The sequence below is a fragment of the Salmo trutta genome, unplaced genomic scaffold, assembly GCF_901001165.1.
Source record: "Salmo trutta unplaced genomic scaffold, fSalTru1.1, whole genome shotgun sequence".
In the NCBI taxonomy this organism is placed as follows: domain Eukaryota; kingdom Metazoa; phylum Chordata; class Actinopteri; order Salmoniformes; family Salmonidae; genus Salmo; species Salmo trutta.
In genome coordinates, this window is record NW_021822690.1 from 396168 (window position 1) to 418147 (window position 21980).

A 21980-nucleotide genomic window follows, 5' to 3' on the forward strand; every position below is an offset into this window, starting at 1 on the left:
GGGTTAGGCCAGCTTGTGACTAGGGTGGGCATTCTATGTCCTTTTTTCTATGTTTTGATATTTCTTTGTTTTAGCCGGGTATGGTTCTCAATCAGGGACAGCTGTCTGTTGTTGTCTCTGATTGGGAGCCATACTTGGGTAGCTTTTTCCCACAGGGTTGTTGTGGGTAGTTATTTTCTGTTTTGTACATTGTGACCTGACATAACTGTTGGCTTTCGTTTGTTTCTTTTGTTAAAGTGTTTCTTATCATTAAATAGTATAATGAACACTCACCTGGGTCGTCAAAGCTGCGCTTTGGTCCCCTTCTTCAACAGACGATCGTTAAAGCAGGGACTTGCTTCCATTCAGCCACAAGAGCATTAGTGAGCTTGGGCGATTAGGCCTGGCTCGCAGTCTGCATTTCAAATCATCCCAATGGTGTTTGATGGGGGTTGAGGTTAGCGCTCTGTGCAGGCCAGTCAAGTTCTTCCACACCGATCTCGACAAACCAATTCTGTTTGGACCTCGCTTTTGCACTGGGAAATTGTCATGCGGAAACAGGAAAGGACCTTCCCAAACTGTTGCCACACATTTGGAAGCACAAGATTGTCTAGTATGGCAATGTATGCTGTAGCAATTAGATTTCCCCTTCAATGAAACTAAGGGGCATAGCCCAAACTATGAAAAACAGCGTCAGACCAATATTCCTCCTCCACCAAACCTTACAGTTGGCATTAAGCATTCGGCAGGTTGTGTTCTCCTGTTATCCGAGCTTTACACCACTCCAGCTGACGCTTGGCATTGACCATGGTGATCTTAGGCTTGTGTGCGGCTGCTTTGCCATGGAAAACCATTTCATGAAGCTCCCGACGAACAGTTCTTGTGCTGAAGTTGCTTCCAGAGGCAGTTTGGAACTCGGTAGTGAGGGTTGCGACCGAGGACAGACCATTTTTGACGCACTACGTGATTCAGCACTCGGAGGTCCCGTTCTGTGAGCTTGTGAGGCCTACCACTTCACGGTTGAGCCGTTGTTGCTCCTAGATGTTTCCACTTCACAATAACAGCACTTACAGTTGACCGGGGGCAGCTCTAGTAGGGCAGAACTTTGACAAACTGACTTGTTGTAAAGGTGGCATCCTGTGATGGTGCCTTGTTGAAAGTCACTGAGCTCTTCAGTAAGGCCATTCTACAACCAATATTGCATGGCTGTGTGCTTGATTTCATCCACCTGTCAAGAACGGGTTTGGCTGAAATAAAATCCACTAATTTTGAAGGGGTGTCCACATACCTTTGTATATATAGTGTGGGAACACATGGGTGTTGTTGCACCATACCAATGATAAGCCTGTCTTCCCCATCACATCATGAAAGGTCATGTTGATGTTCATTTAATCTCTGTCTCTCTCTTCCTCTGTCTCATCCCTTTCTCCTTTGTATCTCTCTCTCTCTCTCTTTCTCTCTCTCTCTCTCTGTCTCTCTCTCTCTCTCTTTCCCTCTCTTTCTCTCTCTCTCTCTCTGTCTCTTTCCCTCTCTTTCTCCTCAGATCTCCAGGCTCAAAGTGTCAGTCCACCAGGTAGGTATAAGAGTATAAATCTACAGAGATTATAGCAGTTCAAAATTCGTCAACTTTATTATCCAACACATGGAGAAATTCATGTGTCCATACAAATCATTCTAAAACCCCAATAACAAGTACTGTTGTATGGAACTTTTAATACTTGTCAACCACAAAGCACTACTGCTGTTAGAATAACAGAATCACTGTCATCATCTGTCCTCACCACTGTGTTTTCCTCTCTGCTGTTTTACAGCTGAACTCTCAGTCAGACTGGTGAATGGGTCCACTTCCTGTTCTGGGAGAGTGGAAGTTTTCTATGAAGGAGAGTGGTCAGGTCTATGTTTTTGGTGGCAGAGCATGAGAGAGGTTAAAGTTGTGTGTAGACAGCTGGACTGTGGGAATCCTGTAGCTGAATCAAGTGGACCTCTGATTGAAGATGGAAGAGGAGTCACACTATTTAGTTGCAAGGGAAATGAGTCTTCTATTAGAGAGTGTGTCATCATAAAAGGCATACCTGGTATCTTAGTAGGAGTACTTCCTGGTGACTGTGAAGGTGAATATTATCATCATGTGACCTGTTCAGGTAAGAGACTGGTCATATTGAGAGATTTATTTCTACATTATACAATATTACCATGTATCATGTTTTATGTGTTTTTTATTTCATTTAAATAGAGGGAGAGATGTTAGATGTATTTAAACATTATATTTGTATTTAGTCCTTGACAGTGTCATCAACAAAACTGATTGAATGTTCAAGCAAGTCTTTTTCTCCAGAGTCTGTGAGGCTTGTGGACGGAGCTGGTCTCTGCTCTGGGAGAGTGGAGGTGAAGTCCAATCAGTCCTGGGCCTCAGTGTGTGAAGCTGACTTTGACCGGCAGGATGCAGAGGTAGTCTGTAGGGAGCTTGGCTGTGAGGCTCCTGCAGCTCTACAGGTGGGGCTCTATGGAGAAGGTGAGGGTCAGACCTGGGATAAAGAGTTCCAGTGTAAAGGCAAAGAGTCCCTTCTCCTGGACTGTGACACCTCAGACAGAAAACACAACACCTGCCTACCTGGTAATGCTGTTGGACTCACCTGCTCAGGTAAGCAACAGTTTGTCAATCAATCAACATTGTTTCTCACCTGGAGTGAAGAATATGAGAGACAATATAGGTGTGTTTTAGTGAGAAAATAGTAAGATTACTGTCTCTCTCTTTTCTTTTCTCAGAGCCTGATGATGTGAGGCTGGTGGGAGGAGGCAGTCGCTGTGCTGGTGGAGTGGAGCGGTACGACCAGGGAGAGTGGAGGACTGTGGGAGCTGAGGACTGGGACCAGGAGGATGTAGCTGCAGTAGTGTGTAGACAGCTGGGTTGTGGCTCCACTGTTTCAGTTCTTCCTGGAAACACCACTAGAGGGTTTGGAGTTCATTGTGATGGTCCTGAGACTGTACTGAGGGAGTGTAGAAGAAGATATGATCTCTATCCTGGACTCACAGCGATCTGCTCAAGTAATAACAAGATTTTATAATTACATTCAACTGATTTCCTTCATTCATACAACTTCCTCTGTCACATGTCATGTTATTGTCATATCTAAATGAGGGAAAGTAGTTGAGGAGCTACGTTTTTCTTTTTCTCTCGTCTTGTTCCAGATGTCCTGCTTAAGCCTGATATCAACATATGTTGTCTCAGTGACTGTAGGCCCACAACTCATGTTGCCCTGTGAGGGAGGGTGGCTAGCACTGTTACATGCTGATGTTATTGCCATATCTATAGGAAACTAGTTGAAGAGGCTTGTTCTTGTTCTCTTTTATTGTTCACAGATCTCCTGGTCCAGCCTGATATCTCCCTGACTGACTCAATGGGAGGGGTCTCCGGGGGCCACAAGGGGCCCGATGTGTTCAGGGGCTACAGCTTCACCATCACCTGCTCCACTCAGCCACAGTACCCAGGAGGCTCCTTCTTCCTCACGTTCACCGGCTCCAACAGAACCCAGACCCAGCCAGCTGTCAATCACTCTGCTGCCTTCCTCTTCCCTGCTGCAGATGACTCCCATCAAGGGATCTACAGCTGTGTTTATGACAATTATGTTTTCTCTCATAACTTCTCCTCTGAGAGCGAGCTCCTCTCCCTCACCGTCACAGGTAACTAACTGAACATGAACCAGACTTGTAACTTTGTCATTGACAGATTTCCCACAGATCTATCTGATGATGATCAGTCCCCTTCATCAAAGGTGTTTTCTGTTTTTGCAGCCTCTCCTCTGCCAGCCTTCATCATCAGACACGTTGTAGTGCTGCTGATCCTACTGACAGCCATCACCACCTCCTACCTGTACTACAAGGTAGAGAGAGAGAGAGAGAGAGAGAAAGAGAGAGAGAGAGAGAGAGAGAGAGAGAGAGAGAGAGAGAGAGAGAGAGAGAGAGAGAGAGAGAGAGAGAGATGACTGTTGGTGCTGTGTCTCCCTAGCCCACCAGGAGGCAGAAGAGAGTGAACAGGGTGAGCAGCATGGATCTTTATGTCAATGGAGACAGTCTCTCTGAGCTCCAGAGCTGAAGCCGGCCCGGGAGAAGAGAGAGCAGCCCAGGGGACGGAATAGAATGAAGCTGATCCTACATGCTGATCTTAGGTCAGTTTTGTGTTTAAAATGTGGTGACAAACCTTAAGTGCTTCTAATTTAATAATAATTGTATTATTTTATTATTAATAATAATTTTAATAACAAGTTCAGAATTCGTTTATCTTTCTAGAACCTTGGAAGAAATCTAAAAGGAGTGATTGCAACCACCATTATTCCGTTTAGTTTGGTTTTTACCACCAGGGAAACATGGGGTTCTGGGTAACATGGGGTTCTGGGTAACGTGGGGTTCTGGGAAACATGGGGTTCTGGGTAACGTGGGGTTCTGGGTAACGTGGGGTTCTGGGTAACGTGGGGTTCTGGGTAACATGGGGTTCTGGGTAACGTGGGGTTCTGGGTAACGTGGGGTTCTGGGGTAACGTGGGGTTCTGGGTAACATGGGGGTTCTGGGTAACATGGGGTTCTGGGTAACATGGGGGTTCTGGGTAACATGGGGTTCTGGGTAACATGGGGTTCTGGGGTAACATGGGGGTTCTGGGTAACATGGGGTTCTGGGTAACATGGGGTTCTGGGTAACATGGGGTTTCTGGGTAACATGGGGGTTCTGGGTAACATGGGGTTCTGGGTAACATGGGGTTCTGGGTAACATGGGGTTTTGATTATTTTAAGCGATTAGCTCAATTACGTCTGTTTAGTGTCCAGAATGTATTGCTATTTGCTTTTGTCTTCATGTGTTTATCTTATTTAGTGTCTCTTAGATTCTTTATCTTATTTAGTGTCTCTTAGATTCTTTATCTTATTTAGTGTCTCTTAGATTCTTTATCTTGAAGTGTTTCCATTATTAATCCATGTATTATTATAATCATCTGTTCATTCTTTTGTATTTTGAATCATGTTTTGATGAAGGGGTCCTCTTTAACTGAAGTAATTTTGGTTTGTTGTTGTTTACCTCTCATGATGTTGTTGATTATGAATGTTATGATATTGATTATTGATTATTAATTATGATGTAGATTATTGATTATGATGTTGCTCTTTAAACTGCCATGTGATCAACTGAATTCTTTTTAATAAAATGACATGCTGTCAGTATTGTGTGATTCCCCTCTTGGACAGACTACAACATACAGTATGAATTAACTGGTCGTACATTTGGCAGGAGGTTAGGAAGTGCAGCTCAGTTTCCACCTCATGTTGTGGGCAGTGTTGCACACACATTAACTAGGAGATCGGGAACAAGTTCTCATTTAGAACTGCGACCTGGCCAAGATAAAGCAAAGCAGTGCGACACAAACAACAACACAGTGTTACAAATGGAATAAACAAGCGTACAGTCAATAACACAATAGAAAAGAAGAAAGTCTATATACAGTGTGTGCAAATGGCATGAGGAGGTAAGGCAATAAATAGGCCATAGTAGCGAAGTAATTACAATTTAGCAAATTAACACTGGAGTGATAGATGAGCAGATGATGATGTGCAAGTAGAAATACTGGTGTGCAAAAGAGCAGAAAGTAAATAAAAACAATATGTGGATGAGGTAGGTAGATTGGGTGGGCTATTTACAGATGGGCTATGTACAGCTGCAGCGATCGGTTAGCTGCTCAGATAGCTGATGTTTAAAGTTAGTGAGGGAAATATAAGTCTCCAGCTTCAGCGATTTTTGCAATTCGTTCCAGTCATTGGCAGCAGAGAACTGGAAGGAAAGGCGGCCAAAGGAGGTGTTGGCTTTGGGGATGACCAGTGAGATATACCTGCTGTAGCGCGTGCTACGGGTGGGTGTTGTTATCGTGACCAGTGAGCTGAGATAAGGCGGAGCTTTACCTAGCATAGACTTATAGATGACCTGGAGCCAGTGGGTCTGGTGACGAATAGGTAGCGAGGGCCAGCCGACTAGAGCATACAGGTCGCAGTGGTCATATCAATACAATTTACCTTTTCTTTACACTGTTCTAATGAATGTACATTTCCATAATATCAGCTATCTTCCATAAACGTCGAACAAGGATTGAACCCATGTGCTTCAGTTTACAGAAACAGATGATTTAGCATATCTATTTCCTTCTTAGAATGTCAACATTCTGGAAAGTGGGAGTTGTGCAAAAGATAATTTAACAACTAAATACAATCAACAGAGAAGTTGGGGATTAACGTTGGACCGCATACATGTAAAGTACTGGATCTACCATAGAGATACATCCCCTTACTATAATAGCTGTGTTGCAATATTGATACAACTTGCTTTTTCTGGAAAGTCCTCCAATAAAAGCACAGGTCCATGATATCAGATGTCTTTCATAAAGGCACCGACGGGATTTGAACCCATAATCTTCAGTTTACGAGACCGACGCCTTACCACTTGGCCACCATGCCACTCTACTCTACAAATTATACATCAACATTCTGGAAAGTAGTAGTTGTGTAAATGTGAATTTGGCACACAAATAAACTCAGTGGAGAATCTTGGGATTGAACCGAGGACTTCATCCATATTTTGCATGCACTCCCCCTCTGAGCTTCCATCCCATTTCATTTGCAGATAAAATGCAATACCAATACAATGTACTTTTTATATACACCACTCCATTGAAACTACAATGAAATGATAGCAGCAATTCTTAAACCAGGTACAGACTGGGATCGAACCCATGAACTTCAGTTTTTGAAAATGACGCCATAAAAGTTGGCAACAATGCCTCTTCTGTTCTATAAATGTACAAACAGGGATTGAACGCATGTTCTTCAGATTACAAGATCAAATTATTTAGCACATCTCTGTTTCCTGCTTAAAATTTCAACATTCTGTAAAGTAGGAGTTGGGTCAATGCAATAATTTTAAATGGAGAAGCTGGGAATTGAACCCAGGACCTCATACATGCAAAGCATGCGCTCTACCACTGAGCTACATCCCCTTTCTGGGAAAGAAAAAAATGTTTATTTTTTTATTTTATTTCATCTTTATTTAACCAGGTAAGCTAGTGGAGAACAAGTTCTCCTTTAGAACTGCGACCTGGCCAAGATAAAGCAAAGCAGTGCGACACAAACAACAACACAGAGTTACAAATGGAATAAACAAGCGTACAGTCAATAACACAATAGAAAAAAAGAAAGTCTATATACAGTGTGTGCAAATGGCATGAGGAGGTAAGGCAATAAATAGGCCATAGTAGCGAAGTAATTACAATTTATCAAATTAACACTGGAGTGATAGTTGAGCTGATGATGATGTGCAAGTAGAAATACTGGTGTGCAAAAGAGCAGAAAGAAAATAAAAACAATATGTGGATGAGGTAGGTCGATTGGGTGGGCTATTTACAGATGGGCTATGTACAGCTGCAGCGATCGGTTAGCTGCTCAGATAGCTGATGTTAAAAGTTATTGAGGGAAATATAAGTCTCCAGCTTCAGCGATTTTTGCAATTCGTTCCAGTCATTGGCAGCAGAGAACTGGAAGGAAAGGCGGCCAAAGGAGGTGTTGGCTTTGGGGATGACCAGTGAGATATACCTGCTGTAGCGCGTGCTACGGGTGGGTGTTGTTATCGTGACCAGTGAGCTGAGATAAGGCGGAGCTTTACCTAGCATAGACTTATAGATGACCTGGAGCCAGTGGGTCTGGTGACGAATTGGTAGCGAGGGCCAGCCGACTAGAGCATACAGGTCGCAGTGGTCATATCAATACAATTTACCTTTTCTTTACACTGTTCTAATGAATGTACATTTCCATAATATCAGCTATCTTCCATAAACGTGGAACAAGGATTGAACCCATGTGCTTCAGTTTACAGAAACAGATGATTTAGCATATCTATTTCCTTCTTAGAATGTCAACATTCTGGAAAGTGGGAGTTGTGGAAAAGATAATTTAACAACTAAATACACTCAACAGAGAAGTTGGGGATTAACTTTGGACCGCATACATGTAAAGTACTGGATCTACCATAGAGATACATCCCCTTACTATAAGAGCTGTCTTGCAATATTGATACACGTTGCTTTTCTGGAAAGTCCTCCAATAAGAGCACAGGTCCATGATATCAGATGTCTTTCATACAGGCACGGACGGGACTTGAACCCATGATCTTCGGTTTACGAGACCAACGCCTTACCACTTGGCCACCATGCCACTCTACTCTAGAAATTATACATCAACATTCTGGAAAGTAGTAGTTGTGCAAATGTGAATTTGGCACACAAATAAACTCAGTGGAGAATCTTGGGATTGAACCGAGGACCTCATACATATTTTGCATGCACTCCCCCTCTGAGCTTCCATCCCATTTCATTTGCAGATAAAATGCAATATCAATACAATGTACTTTTTATATACACCACTCCATTGAAACTACAATGAAATGATAGCAGCAATTCTTAAACCAGGTACAGACTGGGATCGAACCCATGAACTTCAGTTTTTGAAAATGACGCCATAAAAGTTGGCAACAATGCCACTTCTGTTCTATAAATGTACAAACAGGGATTGAACGCATGTTCTTCAGATTACAAGACCAAATTATTTAGCACATCTCTGTTTCCTGCTTAAAATTTCAACATTCTGTAAAGTAGGAGTTGGGTCAATGCAATAATTTTAAATGGAGATGCTGGGGATTGAACCCAGGACCTCATACATGCAAAGCATGCGCTCTACCACTGAGCTACATCCCCTTTCTGGTAAAGAAAAATGTTTCTTTTTTTTATTTTATTTCATCTTAATTTAACCAGGTAAGCCAGTGGAGAACAAGTTCTCATTTAGAACTGCGACCTGGCCAAGATAAAGCAAAGCAGTGCGACACAAACAACAACATAGAGTTACAAATGGAATAAACAAGCGTACAGTCAATAACACAATAGAAAAAAAGAAAGTCTATATACAGTGTGTGCAAATGGCATGAGGAGGTAAGATAATAAATAGGCCATAGTAGCGAAGTAATTACATTTTAGCAAATTAACACTGGAGTGATAGATGAGCAGATGATGATGTGCAAGTAAAAATACTGGTGTGCAAAAGAGCAGAAAGTAAATAAAAACAATATGTGGATGAGGTAGGTAGATTGGGTGGGCTATTTACAGATGGGCTATGTACAGCTGCAGCGATCGGTTAGCTGCTCAGATAGCTGATGTTAAAAGTTAATGAGGGATATATAAGTCTCCTGCTTCAGCGATTTTTGCAATTCGTTCCAGTCATTGGCAGCAGAGAACTAGAAGGAAAGGCGGCCAAAGGAGGTGTTGGCTTTGGGGATGACCAGTGAGATATACCTGCTGGAGCGCGTGCTACGGGTGGGTATTGTTATCGTGACCAGTGAGCTGAGATAAGGCTGAGCTTTACCTAGCATAGACTTATAGATGACCTGGAGCCAGTGGGTCTGGTGACGAATAGGTAGCGAGGGCCAGCCGACTAGAGCATACAGGTCGCAGTGGTCATATCAATACAATTTACCTTTTCTTTACACTGTTCTAATGAATGTACATTTCCATAATATCAGCTATCTTCCATAAACGTCGAACAAGGATTGAACCCATGTGCTTCAGTTTACAGAAACAGATGATTTAGCATATCTATTTCCTTCTTAGAATGTCAACATTCTGGAAAGTGGGAGTTGTGCAAAAGATAATTTAAGAACTAAATACACTCAACAGAGAAGTTGGGGATTAACGTTGGACCGCATACATGTAAAGTACTGGCTCTACCATAGAGATACATCCCCTTACTATAATAGCTGTGTTGCAATATTGATACACCTTGCTTTTTCTGGAAAGTCCTCCAATAAGAGCACAGGTCCATGATATCAGATGTCTTTCATACAGGCACGGACGGGATTTGAACCCACGATCTACAGTTTACGAGACCGAACCCTTACCACTTGGCCACCATGCCACTCTACTCTACAAATTATACATCAACATTCTGGAAAGTAGTAGTTGTGTAAATGTGAATTTGGCACACAAATAAACTCAGTTGAGAATCTTGGGATTGAACCGAGGACCTCATACATATTTTGCATGCACTCCCCCTCTGAGCTTCCATCCCATTTCATTTGCAGATAAAATGCAATATCAATACAATGTACTTTTTATATACACCACTCCATTAAAACTACAATGAAATGATAGCAGCAATTCTTAAACCAAGTACAGACTGGGATCGAACCCATGAACTTCAGTTTTTGAAAATGACGCCATAAAAGTTGGCAACAATGCCACTTCTGTTCTATAAATGTACAAACAGGGATTGAAGGCATGTTCTTCAGATTACAAGACCAAATTATTTAGCACATCGCTGTTTGCTGCTTAAAATTTCAACATTCTGTAAAGTAGGAGTTGGGTCAATGCAATAACTTTAAATGGAGAAGCTGGGGATTGAACCCAGGACCTCATACATGCAAAGCATGCGCTCTACCACTGAGCTACATCCCCTTTCTGGGAAAGATTTTTTTTTTTCTTTTTTTAAATTTTATTTCATCTTTATTTAACCAGGTAAGCTAGTGGAGAACAAGTTCTCATTGAGAACTGCAACCTGGCCAAGATAAAGCAAAGCAGTGCGACACAAACAACAACATAGAGTTACAAATGGAATAAACAAGCGTAGTCAATAACACAATAGAAAAAAAGATAGTCTATATTCAGTGTGTGCAAATGGCATGAGGAGGTAAGGTAATAAATAGGCCATGGTAGTGAGGTAATTACAATTTAGCAAATTAACACTGGAGTGATAGTTGAGCTGATGATGATGTGCAAGTAGAAATACTGGTGTGCAAAAGAGCAGAAAGAAAATAAAAACAATATGTGGATGAGGTAGGTAGATTGGGTGGGCTATTTTCAGATGGGCTATGTACAGCTGGAGCGATCGGTTAGCTGCTCAGATAGCTGATGTTTAAAGTTAGTGAGGGAAATATGTCTCCAGCTTCAGCGATTTTTGCAATTCGTTCCAGTCATTGGCAGCAGAGAACTGGAAGGAAAGGCGGCCAAAGGAGGTGTTGACTTTGGGGATGACCAGTGAGATATACCTGCTGGAGCTCGTGCTACGGGTGGGTGTTGTTATCGTGACCAGTGACCTGAGATAAGGCGGAGCTTTACCTAGCATAGACTTATAGATGACCTGGAGCCAGTGGGTCTGGTGACGAATAGGTAGCGAGGGCCAGCAGACTAGAGCATACAGGTCGCAGTGGTCATATCAATACAATTTACCTTTTCTTTACACTGTTCTAATGAATGTACATTTCCATAATATCAGCTATCTTCCATAAACGTGGAACAAGGATTGAACCCATGTGCTTCAGTTTACAGAAACAGATGATTTAGCATATCTATTTCCTTCTTAGAATGTCAACATTCTGGAAAGTGGGAGTTGTGCAAAAGATAATTTAAGAACTAAATACACTCAACAGAGAAGTTGGGGATTAACGTTGGACCGCATACATGTAAAGTACTGGCTCTACCATAGAGATACATCCCCTTACTATAATAGCTGTGTTGCAATATTGATACACCTTGCTTTTTCTGGAAAGTCCTCCAATAAGAGCACAGGTCCATGATATCAGATGTCTTTCATACAGGCACGGACGGGATTTGAACCCACGATCTACAGTTTACGAGACCGAACCCTTACCACTTGGCCACCATGCCACTCTACTCTACAAATTATACATCAACATTCTGGAAAGTAGTAGTTGTGTAAATGTGAATTTGGCACACAAATAAACTCAGTTGAGAATCTTGGGATTGAACCGAGGACCTCATACATATCTTGCATGCACTCCCCCTCTGAGCTTCCATCCCATTTCATTTGCAGATAAAATGCAATATCAATACAATGTACTTTTTATATACACCACTCCATTGAAACTACAATAAAATGATAGCAGCAATTCTTAAACCAGATACAGACTGGGATCGAACCCATGAACTTCAGTTTTTGAAAATGACGCCATAAAAGTTGGCAACAATGCCACTTCTGTTCTATAAATGTACAATCAGGGATTGAACGCATGTTCTTCAGATTACAAGACCAAATTATTTAGCACATCTCTGTTTCCTGCTTAAAATTTCAACATTCTGTAAAGTAGGAGTTGGGTCAATGCAATAATTTTAAATGGAGAAGCTGGGGATTGAACCCAGGACCTCATACATGCAAAGCATGCGCTCTACCACTGAGCTACATCCCCCTTCTAGGAAAGAAAAAAATGTTTCTTTTTAAAATTTTATTACATCTTTATTTAACCAGGTAAGCTAGTGGAGAACAAGTTCTCATTTAGAACTGCGACCTGGCCAAGATAAAGCAAAGCAGTGCGACACAAACAACAACACAGTGTTACAAATGGAATAAACAAGCGTACAGTCAATAACACAATAGAAAAAAAAGTCTATATACAGTGTGTGCAAATGGCATGAGGAGGTAAGGCAATAAATAGGCCATAGTAGCGAAGTAATTACAATTTAGCAAATTAACACTGGAGTGATAGATGAGCAGATGATGATGTGCAAGTAAAAATACTGGTGTGCAAAAGAGCAGAAAGTTAAAAAAAAACAATATGTGGATGAGCTAGGTAGATTGGGTGGGCTAATTACAGATGGGCTATGTACAGCTGCAGCGATCGGTTAGCTGCTCAGATAGCTGATGTTTAAAGTTAGTGAGGGAAAAATAAGTCTCCAGCTTCAGCGATTTTTGCAATTCGTTCCAGTCATTGGCAGCAGAGAACTGGAAGGAAAGGCGGCCAAAAGAGGTGTTGGCTTTGGGGATGACCAGTGAGATATACATGCTGGAGCGCGTGCTACGGGTCGGTGTTGTTATCGTGACCAAATCAAATCAAATCAAATCAAATTTATTTATATAGCCCTTCGTACATCAGCTGAAATCTCAAAGTGCTGTACAGAAACCCAGCCTAAAACCCCAAACAGCAAGCAATGCATGTGAAAGAAGCACGGTGGCTGGGAAAAACTCCCTAGGAAAAACTCCTGAGAAAGGCCAAAAACCTAGGAAGAAACCTAGAGAGGAACCAGGCTATGAGGGGTGGCCAGTCCTCTTCTGGCTGTGCCGGGTGGATATTATAACAGAACATAGTCAAGATGTTAAAATGTTCGTAAATGACCAGCATGGTCAAATAATAATAATCATAGTAATTGTCGAGGGTGCAACAAGCACATCCGGTGAACAGGTCAGGGTTCCGTAGCCGCAGGCAGAACAGTTGAAACTGGAGCAGCAGCATGGCCAGGTGGACTGGGGACAGCAAGGAGTCATCATGCCAGGTAGTCCTAGGGCTCAGGTCCTCCGAGAGAAAGAAAGAAAGAAAGAAAGAAAGAGAGAATTAGAGAGAGCATATTTACATTCACACAGGACACCGGATAAGACAAGAGAATACTCCAGATGTAACAGACTGACCCTAGCCCCCCGACACATAAACTACTGCAGCATAAATACTGGAGGCTGAGACAGGAGGGATCAGAAGACACTGTGGCCCCATCCGATGATACCCCCGGACAGGGCCAAACAGGCAGGATATAACCCCACCCACTTTGCCAAAGCACAGCCCCCCACACCACTAGAGGGATATCTACAACCACCAACTTACCGTCCGAAGACAAGGCCGAGTATAGCCCACAAAGATGTCCGCCACGGCACAACCCAAGGGGGGGGCGCCAACCCAGACAGGAAGACCACGTCAGTGGCTCAACCTACTCAAGTGACGCACCCCTCCCATGGACGGCATGGAAGAACACCAGTAAGTCAGTGACTCAGCCCCTGTAAAAGGGTTAGAGGCAGAGAATCCCAGTGGGAAGAGGGGAACCGACAAGGCAGAGACAGCAAGGGCGGTTCGTTGCTCCAGCCTTTCCGTTCACCTTCACACTCCTGGGCCAGACTATACTTAATCATAGGACCTACTGAAGAGATAAGTCTTCAGTAAAGACTTAAAGGTTGAGACTGAGTCTGCGTCTCTCACATGGGTAGGCAGACCATTCCATAAAAATGGAGCTCTATAGGAGAAAGCCCTACCTCCAGCCGTCCGCCTTATCTCAGTGAGCTGAGATAAGGCGGAGCTTTACCTAGCATAGACTTATAGATGACCTGGAGCCAGTGGGTCTGGTGACGAATAGGTAGCGAGGGCCAGCCGACTAGAGCATACAGGTCGCAGTGGTCATATCAATACAATTTACATTTCTTTACACTGTTCTAATGAATGTACATTTCCATAATATCAGCTATCTTCCATAAACGTGGAACAAGGATTGAACCCATGTGCTTCAGTTTACAGAAACAGATGATTTAGCATATCTATTTCCTTCTTAGAATGTCAACATTCTGGAAAGTGGGAGTTGTGCAAAAGATAATTTAACAACTAAATACAATCAAGAGAGATGTTGGGATTAACATTGGACCGCATACATGTAAAGTACTGGATCTACCATAGAGATACATCCCTTTACTATAATAGCTGTGTTGCAATATTGATACACCTTGCTTTTTCTGGAAAGTCCTCCAATAAGAGCACAGGTCCATGATATCAGATTTCATTCATACAGGCACAGACAGGACTTGAAACCATGATCTTCGGTTTACGAGACCGACGCCTTACCACTTGGCCACCATGCCACTCTACTCTACGAATTATACATCAACATTCTGGAAAGTAGTAGTTGTGTAAATGTGAATTTGGCCCACAAATAAACTCAGTGGAGAATCTTGGGATTGAACCGAGGACCTCATACATATTTTGCATGCACTCCCCCTCTGAGCTTCCATCCCATTTCATTTGCAGATAAAATGCAATATCAATACAATGTACTTTTTATATACACCACTCCATTGAAACTACAATGAAATGATAGCAGCAATTCTTAAACCAGGTACAGACTGGGATCGAACCCATGAACTTCAGCTTTTTGAAAATGACGCCATAAAAGTTGGCAACAATGCCACTTCTGTTCTATAAATGTACAAACAGGGATTGAACGCATGTTCTTCAGATTACAAGACCAAATTATTTAGCACATCTCTGTTTCCTGCTTAAAATTTCAACATTCTGTAAAGTAGGAGTTGGGTCAATGCAATAATTTTAAATGGAGAAGCTGGGGACTGAACCCAGGACCTCATACATGCAAAGCACGCATTCTACCACTGAGCTACATCCCATTTCTGGGAAATAAAAAAATGTTTCTTTTTTTATTTTATTTCACCTTTATTTAACCAGGTAAGCTAGTGGAGAACAAGTTCTCATTTAGAACTGCAACCTGGCCAAGATAAAGCAAAGCAGTGCGACACAAACAACAACATAGAGTTACAAATGGAATAAACAAGCGTACAGTCAATAACACAATAGAAAAAAAGAAAGTCTATATACAGTGTGTGCAAATGGCATGAGGAGGTACGGCAAAAAATAGGCCATAGTAGCGAAGTAATTACAATTTAGCAAATTAATACTGGAGTGATAGATGAGCAGATGATGATGTGCAAGTAAAAATACTGGTGTGCAAAAGAGCAGAAAGTAAATAAAAACAATATGTGGATGAGGTAGGTAGATTTGGTGGGCTATTTATAGATGGGATATGTACAGCTGCAGCGATCGGTTAGCTGCTCAGATAGCTGATGTTTAAAGTTAGTGAGGGAAATATAAGTCTCCAGCTTCAGCGATTTTTGCAATTCGTTCCAGTCATTGGCAGCAGAGAACTGGAAGGAAAGGCGGCCAAAGGAGGTGTTGGCTTTGGGGATGACCAGTGAGATATACATGCTGGAGCGTGTGCTACGGGTGGGTGTTGTTGTCGTGACCAGTGAGCTGAGATAAGGCGGAGCTTTACCTAGCATAGACTTATAGATGACCTGGAGCCAGTGGGTCTGGTGACGAATAGGTAGCGAGGGCCAGCCGACTAGAGCATACAGGTCGCAGTGGTCATATCAATACAATTTACCTTTTCTTTACACTGTTCTAATGAAAGTACATTTCCATAATATCAGCTATCTTCCATAAACGTCGAACAAGAATTGAACCCATGTGCTTCAGTTTACAGAAACAGATGATTTAGCATATCTATTTCCTTCTTAGAATGTCAACATTCTGGAAAGTGGGAGTTGTGGAAAAGATAATTTAACAACTAAATACAATCAACAGAGAAGTTGGGGATTAACGTTGGACCGCATACATGTAAAGTACTGGCTCTAACATAGAGATAGATCCCCTTACTATAATAGCTGTGTTGCAATTTTGATTCAACTTGCTTTTTCTGGAAAGTCCTCCAATAAAAGCAAAGGTCCATGATATCAAGTGTCTTTCATACAGGCACGGACGGGATTTTAACCCATGATCTTCTGTTTACGAGACCGACGCCTTACCACTTGGCCACCATGCCACTCTAATCTACAAATTATACATCAACATTCTGGAACGTAGTAGTTGTGTAAATGTGAATTTGGCACACAAATAAACTCAGTGGAGAATCTTGGGATTGAACCGAGGACCTCATACATATTTTGCATGCACTCCCCCTCTGAGCTTCCATCCCATTTCATTTGCAGATAAAATGCAATATCAATACAATGTACTTTTTAAATACACCACTCCATTGAAACTACAATGAAATGATAGCAGCAAATCTTAAACCAGGTACAGACTGGGATCGAACCCATGAACTTCAGTTTTTGAAAATGACGCCATAAAAGTTGGCAACAATGCCTCTTCTGTTCTATAAATGTACAAACAGGGATTGAACGCACGTTCTTCAGATTACAAAACCAAATTATTCAGCACATCTCTGTTTCCTGCTTAAAATTTCAACATTTTGTAAAGTAGGAGTTGGGTAAATGCAATAATTTTAAATGGAGAAGCTGGGGATTGAACCCAGGACCTCATACATGCGAAGCATGCTCTCTACCACTTAGCTACATCCCCTTTCTGGTAAAGGATTTTTTATTTTTTTATTTTTTTTTATTTCATCTTTATTTAACCAGGTAAGCCAGTGGAGAACAAGTTCTCATTGAGAACTGCGACCTGGCCAAGATAAAGCAAAGCAGTGCGACACAAACAACAACATAGAGTTACAAATGGAATAAACAAGCGTACAGTCAATAACACAATAGAAAAAAAGAAAGTCTATATTCAGTGTGTGCAAATGGCATGAGGAGGTAAGGCAATAAATAGGCCATAGTAGCGAAGTAATTACAATTTAGCAAATTAACACTGGAGTCATAGATGAGCACATGATGATGTGCAAGTAGAAATACTGGTGTGCAAAAGAGCAGAAAGTAAATAAAAACAATATGGGGATCAAATCAAATCAAATTGATTTATATAGCCCTTCGTACATCAGCTGAAATCTCAAAGTGCTGTACAGAAACTCAGCCTAATACCCCAAACAGCAAGCAATGCATGTGAAAGAAGCACGGTGGCTAGGAAAAACTCCCTCGGAAAAACTCCCTAGAAAGGCAAAAAAACCTAGGAAGAAACCTAGAGAGGAACCAGGCTATGAGGGGTGGCCAGTCCTCTTCTGGCTGTGCCGGGTGGATATTATAACAGAACATGGTCAAGATGTTAAAATGTTCATAAATGACAAGCATTGTCAAATAATAATAATCATAGTAGTTGTCAAGGGTGCAACAAGCACGTCCGGTGAACAGGTCAGGGTTCCATAGCCGCAGGCAGAACAGTTGAAACTGGAGCAGCAGCATGGCCAGGTGGACTGGGGACAGCAAGGAGTCATCATGCCAGGTAGTCCTGAGGCATGGTCCTAGGGCTCAGATCCTCCGAGAGAAAGAAAGAAAGAGAGAATTAGAGAGAGCATATTTACATTCACACAGGACACCGGATAAGACAAGAGAAATACTCCAGATGTAACAGACTGACCCTAGCCCCCGACACATAAACTACTGCAGCATAAATACTGGAGGCTGAGACAGGAGGGATCAGAAGACACTGTGGCCCCATCCGATGATACCCCCGGACAGGGCCAAACAGGCAGGATTTAACCCCACCCACTTTGCCAAAGCACAGCCCCCACACCACTAGAGGGATGTCTACAACCACCAACTTACCGTCCCAAGACAAGGCCGAGTATAGCCCACAAAGATCTCCTCCATGGCACAACCCAAGGGGGGACGCCAACACAGACAGGAAGACCACGTCAGTGACTCAACCCACTCAAGTGACGCACCCCTCCCATGGACGGCATGGAAGAACACCAGTAAGCCAGTGACTCAGCCCCTGTAATAGGGTTAGAGGCAGAGAATCCCAGTGGAAAGAGGGGAACCGGCAAGGCAGAGACAGCAAGGGCGGTTCGTTGCTCCAGCCTTTCCGTTCACCTTCACACCCCTGGGCCAGACTATACTTAATCATAGGACCTACTGAAGAGATAAGTCTTCAGTAAAGACTTAAAGGTTGAGACTGAGTCTGCCTCTCTCACATGGGTAGGCAGACCATTCCATAAAAATGGAGCTCTATAGGAGAAAGCCCTACCTCCAGCCGTTTGCTTAGAAATTCTAGGGACAATTAGGAGGCCTGCGTCTTGTTACCGTAGCGTATGTGTAGGTATGTACGGCAGGACCAAATCGGAAAGATAGGTAGGAGCAAGCCCATGTAATGCTTTGTAGGTTAGCAGTAAAACCTTGAAATCAGCCCTTGCCTTAACAGGAAGCCAGTGTAGGGAGGCTAGCACTGGAGTAATATGATCACATTTTTTGGTTCTAGTCAGGATTCTAGCAGCCGTATTTAGCACTAACTGAAGTTTGTTTAGTGCTTTATCTGGGTAGCCGGAAAGTAGAGCATTGCAGTAGTCCAGCTTAGAAGTAACAAAAGCATGGATTAATTTTTCTGCGTCATTTTTGGACAGAAAGTTTCTGATTTTTGCAAACTTTACGTAGATGGAAAAAAGATGTCCTTGAAACAGTCTTGATATGTTCCTCAAAAGAGAGATCAGGGTCCAGAGTAACGCCGAGGTTCTTCACAGTTTAATTTCAGACGACTGTACAACCATCCAGATTAATTGTCAGATTCAACAGAAGATCTCTTTGTTTCTTGGGACCTACAACAAGCATCTCTGTTTTGTCCAAGTTTAAAAGTAGAACGTTTGCAGCCATCCACTTCCTTATGTCTGAAACACAGGCTTCTAGCGAGGGCAATTTTGGGGCTTCACCATGTTTCATTGAAATGTACAGCTGTGTGTCGTCCGCATAGCAGTGAAATTTAACATTATGTTTTCGAATGACATCCCCAAGAGGTAAAATATATAGTGAAAACAATAGTGGTCCTAAAACGGTACCTTGAGGAACACCAAAATTTACAATTGATTTGTCAGAGGACAAACCATTCACAGAGACAAACTGATATCTTTCCGACAGATAAGATCTAAACCAGGCCAGAACTTGATGAGGTAGGTAGATTGGGTGGGCAATTTACAGATGGCCTATGTACAGCTGCAGCGATCGGTTAGCTGCTCAGATAGCTGATGTGTAAAGTTAGTGAGGGAAATATGTCTCCAGTTTCAGCGATTTTTGCAATTCGTTCCAGTCATTGGCAGCAGAGAACTGGAAGGAAAGGCGGCCAAAGGAGGTGTTGTAAATCGCTCTGGATAAGAGCGTCTGCTAAATGACTTAAATGTAAATGTAAATGTGTTGGCTTTGGGGATGACCAGTGAGATATACCTGCTGGAGCGCGTGCTACGGGTGGGTGTTGTTATCGTGACCAGTGAGCTGAGATAAGGCGGAGCTTTACCTAGCATAGACTTATAGATGACCTGGAGCCAGTGGGTCTGGTGACGAATAGGTAGCGAGGTCCAGCCGACTAGAGCATACAGGTCGCAGTGGTCATATCAATACAATTTACCTTTTCTTTACACTGTTCTAATGAATGTACATTTCCATAATATCAGCTATCTTCCATAAACGTGGAACAAGGATTGAACCCATGTGCTTCAGTTTACAGAAACAGATGATTTAGCATATCTATTTCCTTCTTAGAATGTCAACATTCTGGAAAGTGGGAGTTGTGCAAAAGATAATTTAACAACTAAATACACTCAACAGAGAAGTTGGGGATTAACGTTGGACCGCATACATGTAAAGTACTGGCTCTACCATAGAGATACATCCCCTTACTATAATAGCTGTGTTGCAATATTGATACAACTTGCTTTTTCTGCAAAGTCCTCCAATAAAAGCACAGGTCCATGATATCAGATGTCTTTCATACAGGCACGGACAGGACTTGAACCCATTATCTTCGGTTTACGAGACCGACGCCTTACCACTTGGCCACCATGCCACTCTACTCTACTAATTATACATCAACATTCTGGAAAGTAGTAGTTGTGTAAATGTGAATTTGGCACACAAATAAACTCAGTGGAGAATCTTGGGATTGAACCGAGGACCTCATACATATCTTGCATGCACTCCCCCTCTGAGCTTCCATCCCATTTCATTTGCAGATAAAATGCAATATCAATACAATGTACTTTTTAAATACACCACTCCATTGAAACTACAATGAAATGATAGCAGCAATTCTTAAACCACGTACAGACTGGGATCGAACCCATGAACTTCAGTTTTTGAAAATGACGCCATAAAAGTTGGCAACAATGCCACGTCTGTTCTATGAATGTACAAACAGGGATTGAACGCATGTTCTTCAGATTACAAGACCAAATTATTTAGCACATCGCTGTTTGCTGCTTAAAATTTCAACATTCTGTAAAGTAGGAGTTGGGTCAATGCAATAACTTGTAATGGAGAAGCTGGGGATTGAACCCAGGACCTCGTACATGCAAAGCATGCGCTCTACCACTGAGCTACATCCTCTTTGTAGGAAAGAAAAAAATGTTTATTTTTAAAAAATGTATTTCATCTTTATTTAACCAGGTAAGCTAGTGGAGAACAAGTTCTCATTTAGAACTGCGACCTGGCCAAGATAAAGCAAAGCAGTGCGACACAAACAACAACACAGTGTTACAAATGGAATAAACAAGCGTACAGTCAATAACACAATAGAAAAGAAGAAAGTCTATATACAGTGTGTGCAAATGGCATGAGGAGGTACGACAAAAAATAGGCCATAGTAGCGAAGTAATTACAATTTAGCAAATTAATACTGGAGTGATAGATGAGCAGATGATGATGTGCAAGTAAAAATACTGGTGTGCAAAAGAGCAGAAAGTAAATAAAAACAATATGTGGATGAGGTAGGTAGATTGGGTGGGCTATTTACAGATGGGCTATGTACAGCTGTAGCGATTGGTTAGCTGCTCAGATAGCTGATGTTTAAAGTTAGTGAGGGAAATATAAGTCTCCAGCTTCAGCGATTTTTGCAATTCGTTCCAGTCATTGGCAGCAGAGAACTGGAAGGAAAGGCGGCCAAAAGAGGTGTTGGCTTTGGGGATGACCAGTGAGATATACCTGCTGTAGCTTGTGCTACGGGTCGGTGTTGTTATCGTGATCAGTGAGCTGAGATAAGGCGGAGCTTTACCTAGCATAGACTTATAGATGACCTGGAGCCAGTGGGTCTGGTGACGAATAGGTAGCGAGGGCCAGCCAACTAGAGCATACAGGTCGCAGTGGTCATATGAATACAATTTAACTTTTCTTTACACTGTTCTAATGAATGTACATTTCCATAATATCAGCTATCTTCCATAAACGTGGAACAAGGATTGAACCCATGTGCTTCAGTTTACAGAAACAGATGATTTAGCATATCTATTTCCTTCTTAGAATGTCAACATTCTGGAAAGTGGGAGTTGTGCAAAAGATAATTTAACAACTAAATACAGTCAACAGAGAAGTTGGGGATTAACGTTGGACCGCATACATGTAAAGTACTGGCTCTACCATAGAGATACATCCCCTTACTATAATAGCTGTGTTGCAATATTGATACAACTTGCTTTTTCTGGAAAGTCCTCCTATAAAACCACA

The 21980-nt window shown here is 42.2% G+C and overlaps 1 protein-coding gene and 11 non-coding genes across 12 annotated transcripts; 1 reads left to right on the forward strand and 11 right to left on the reverse strand.

Moving 5' to 3' along the window:
* Positions 1 to 1517: 1517 nt before the first annotated feature.
* LOC115183516 (scavenger receptor cysteine-rich type 1 protein M130-like) lies at positions 1518 to 4375 on the forward strand. The gene is made up of 8 exons (XM_029744728.1): positions 1518 to 1552; positions 1791 to 2120; positions 2315 to 2620; positions 2746 to 3024; positions 3340 to 3660; positions 3772 to 3860; positions 3986 to 4145; positions 4267 to 4375. The coding sequence occupies exons 2-7, from the start codon at positions 1895 to 1897 to the stop codon at positions 4070 to 4072; spliced, it is 1308 nt and encodes a 435-aa protein (XP_029600588.1). The 5' UTR covers positions 1518 to 1552; positions 1791 to 1894; the 3' UTR covers positions 4073 to 4145; positions 4267 to 4375.
* Positions 4376 to 6395: 2020 nt separating this feature from the next.
* On the reverse strand, positions 6396 to 6467 carry trnat-cgu (transfer RNA threonine (anticodon CGU)). Its single transcript has one exon. It is a non-coding gene; the product is annotated as a tRNA-Thr (tRNA).
* Positions 6468 to 6934: 467 nt separating this feature from the next.
* On the reverse strand, positions 6935 to 7006 carry trnaa-ugc (transfer RNA alanine (anticodon UGC)). The gene has a single exon. It is a non-coding gene; the product is annotated as a tRNA-Ala (tRNA).
* A 1138-nt stretch (positions 7007 to 8144) lies between these two features.
* trnat-cgu (transfer RNA threonine (anticodon CGU)) lies at positions 8145 to 8216 on the reverse strand. Its single transcript has one exon. It is a non-coding gene; the product is annotated as a tRNA-Thr (tRNA).
* A 467-nt stretch (positions 8217 to 8683) lies between these two features.
* trnaa-ugc (transfer RNA alanine (anticodon UGC)) lies at positions 8684 to 8755 on the reverse strand. The gene has a single exon. It is a non-coding gene; the product is annotated as a tRNA-Ala (tRNA).
* Positions 8756 to 10432: 1677 nt separating this feature from the next.
* On the reverse strand, positions 10433 to 10504 carry trnaa-ugc (transfer RNA alanine (anticodon UGC)). Its single transcript has one exon. It is a non-coding gene; the product is annotated as a tRNA-Ala (tRNA).
* A 1676-nt stretch (positions 10505 to 12180) lies between these two features.
* Positions 12181 to 12252, reverse strand: trnaa-ugc (transfer RNA alanine (anticodon UGC)). Its single transcript has one exon. It is a non-coding gene; the product is annotated as a tRNA-Ala (tRNA).
* Positions 12253 to 14603: 2351 nt separating this feature from the next.
* On the reverse strand, positions 14604 to 14675 carry trnat-cgu (transfer RNA threonine (anticodon CGU)). The gene has a single exon. It is a non-coding gene; the product is annotated as a tRNA-Thr (tRNA).
* A 1679-nt stretch (positions 14676 to 16354) lies between these two features.
* On the reverse strand, positions 16355 to 16426 carry trnat-cgu (transfer RNA threonine (anticodon CGU)). Its single transcript has one exon. It is a non-coding gene; the product is annotated as a tRNA-Thr (tRNA).
* A 467-nt stretch (positions 16427 to 16893) lies between these two features.
* On the reverse strand, positions 16894 to 16965 carry trnaa-cgc (transfer RNA alanine (anticodon CGC)). Its single transcript has one exon. It is a non-coding gene; the product is annotated as a tRNA-Ala (tRNA).
* Positions 16966 to 20256: 3291 nt separating this feature from the next.
* Positions 20257 to 20328, reverse strand: trnat-cgu (transfer RNA threonine (anticodon CGU)). The gene has a single exon. It is a non-coding gene; the product is annotated as a tRNA-Thr (tRNA).
* A 467-nt stretch (positions 20329 to 20795) lies between these two features.
* On the reverse strand, positions 20796 to 20867 carry trnaa-ugc (transfer RNA alanine (anticodon UGC)). The gene has a single exon. It is a non-coding gene; the product is annotated as a tRNA-Ala (tRNA).
* Positions 20868 to 21980: the final 1113 nt, after the last annotated feature.

Excerpts from the sequence above, each read along its gene's own strand:
- LOC115183516 (XM_029744728.1), top strand. The coding sequence starts at position 1,895 with ATGAGAGAGGTTAAAGTTGTGTGTAGACAGCTGGACTGTGGGAATCCT. Across the intron at positions 2,621-2,745 it reads TGTTGGACTCACCTGCTCAG|AGCCTGATGATGTGAGGCTG; the intron begins GTAAGCAACAGT and ends TTCTTTTCTCAG. Across the intron at positions 3,861-3,985 it reads CCTCCTACCTGTACTACAAG|CCCACCAGGAGGCAGAAGAG; the intron begins GTAGAGAGAGAG and ends GTGTCTCCCTAG.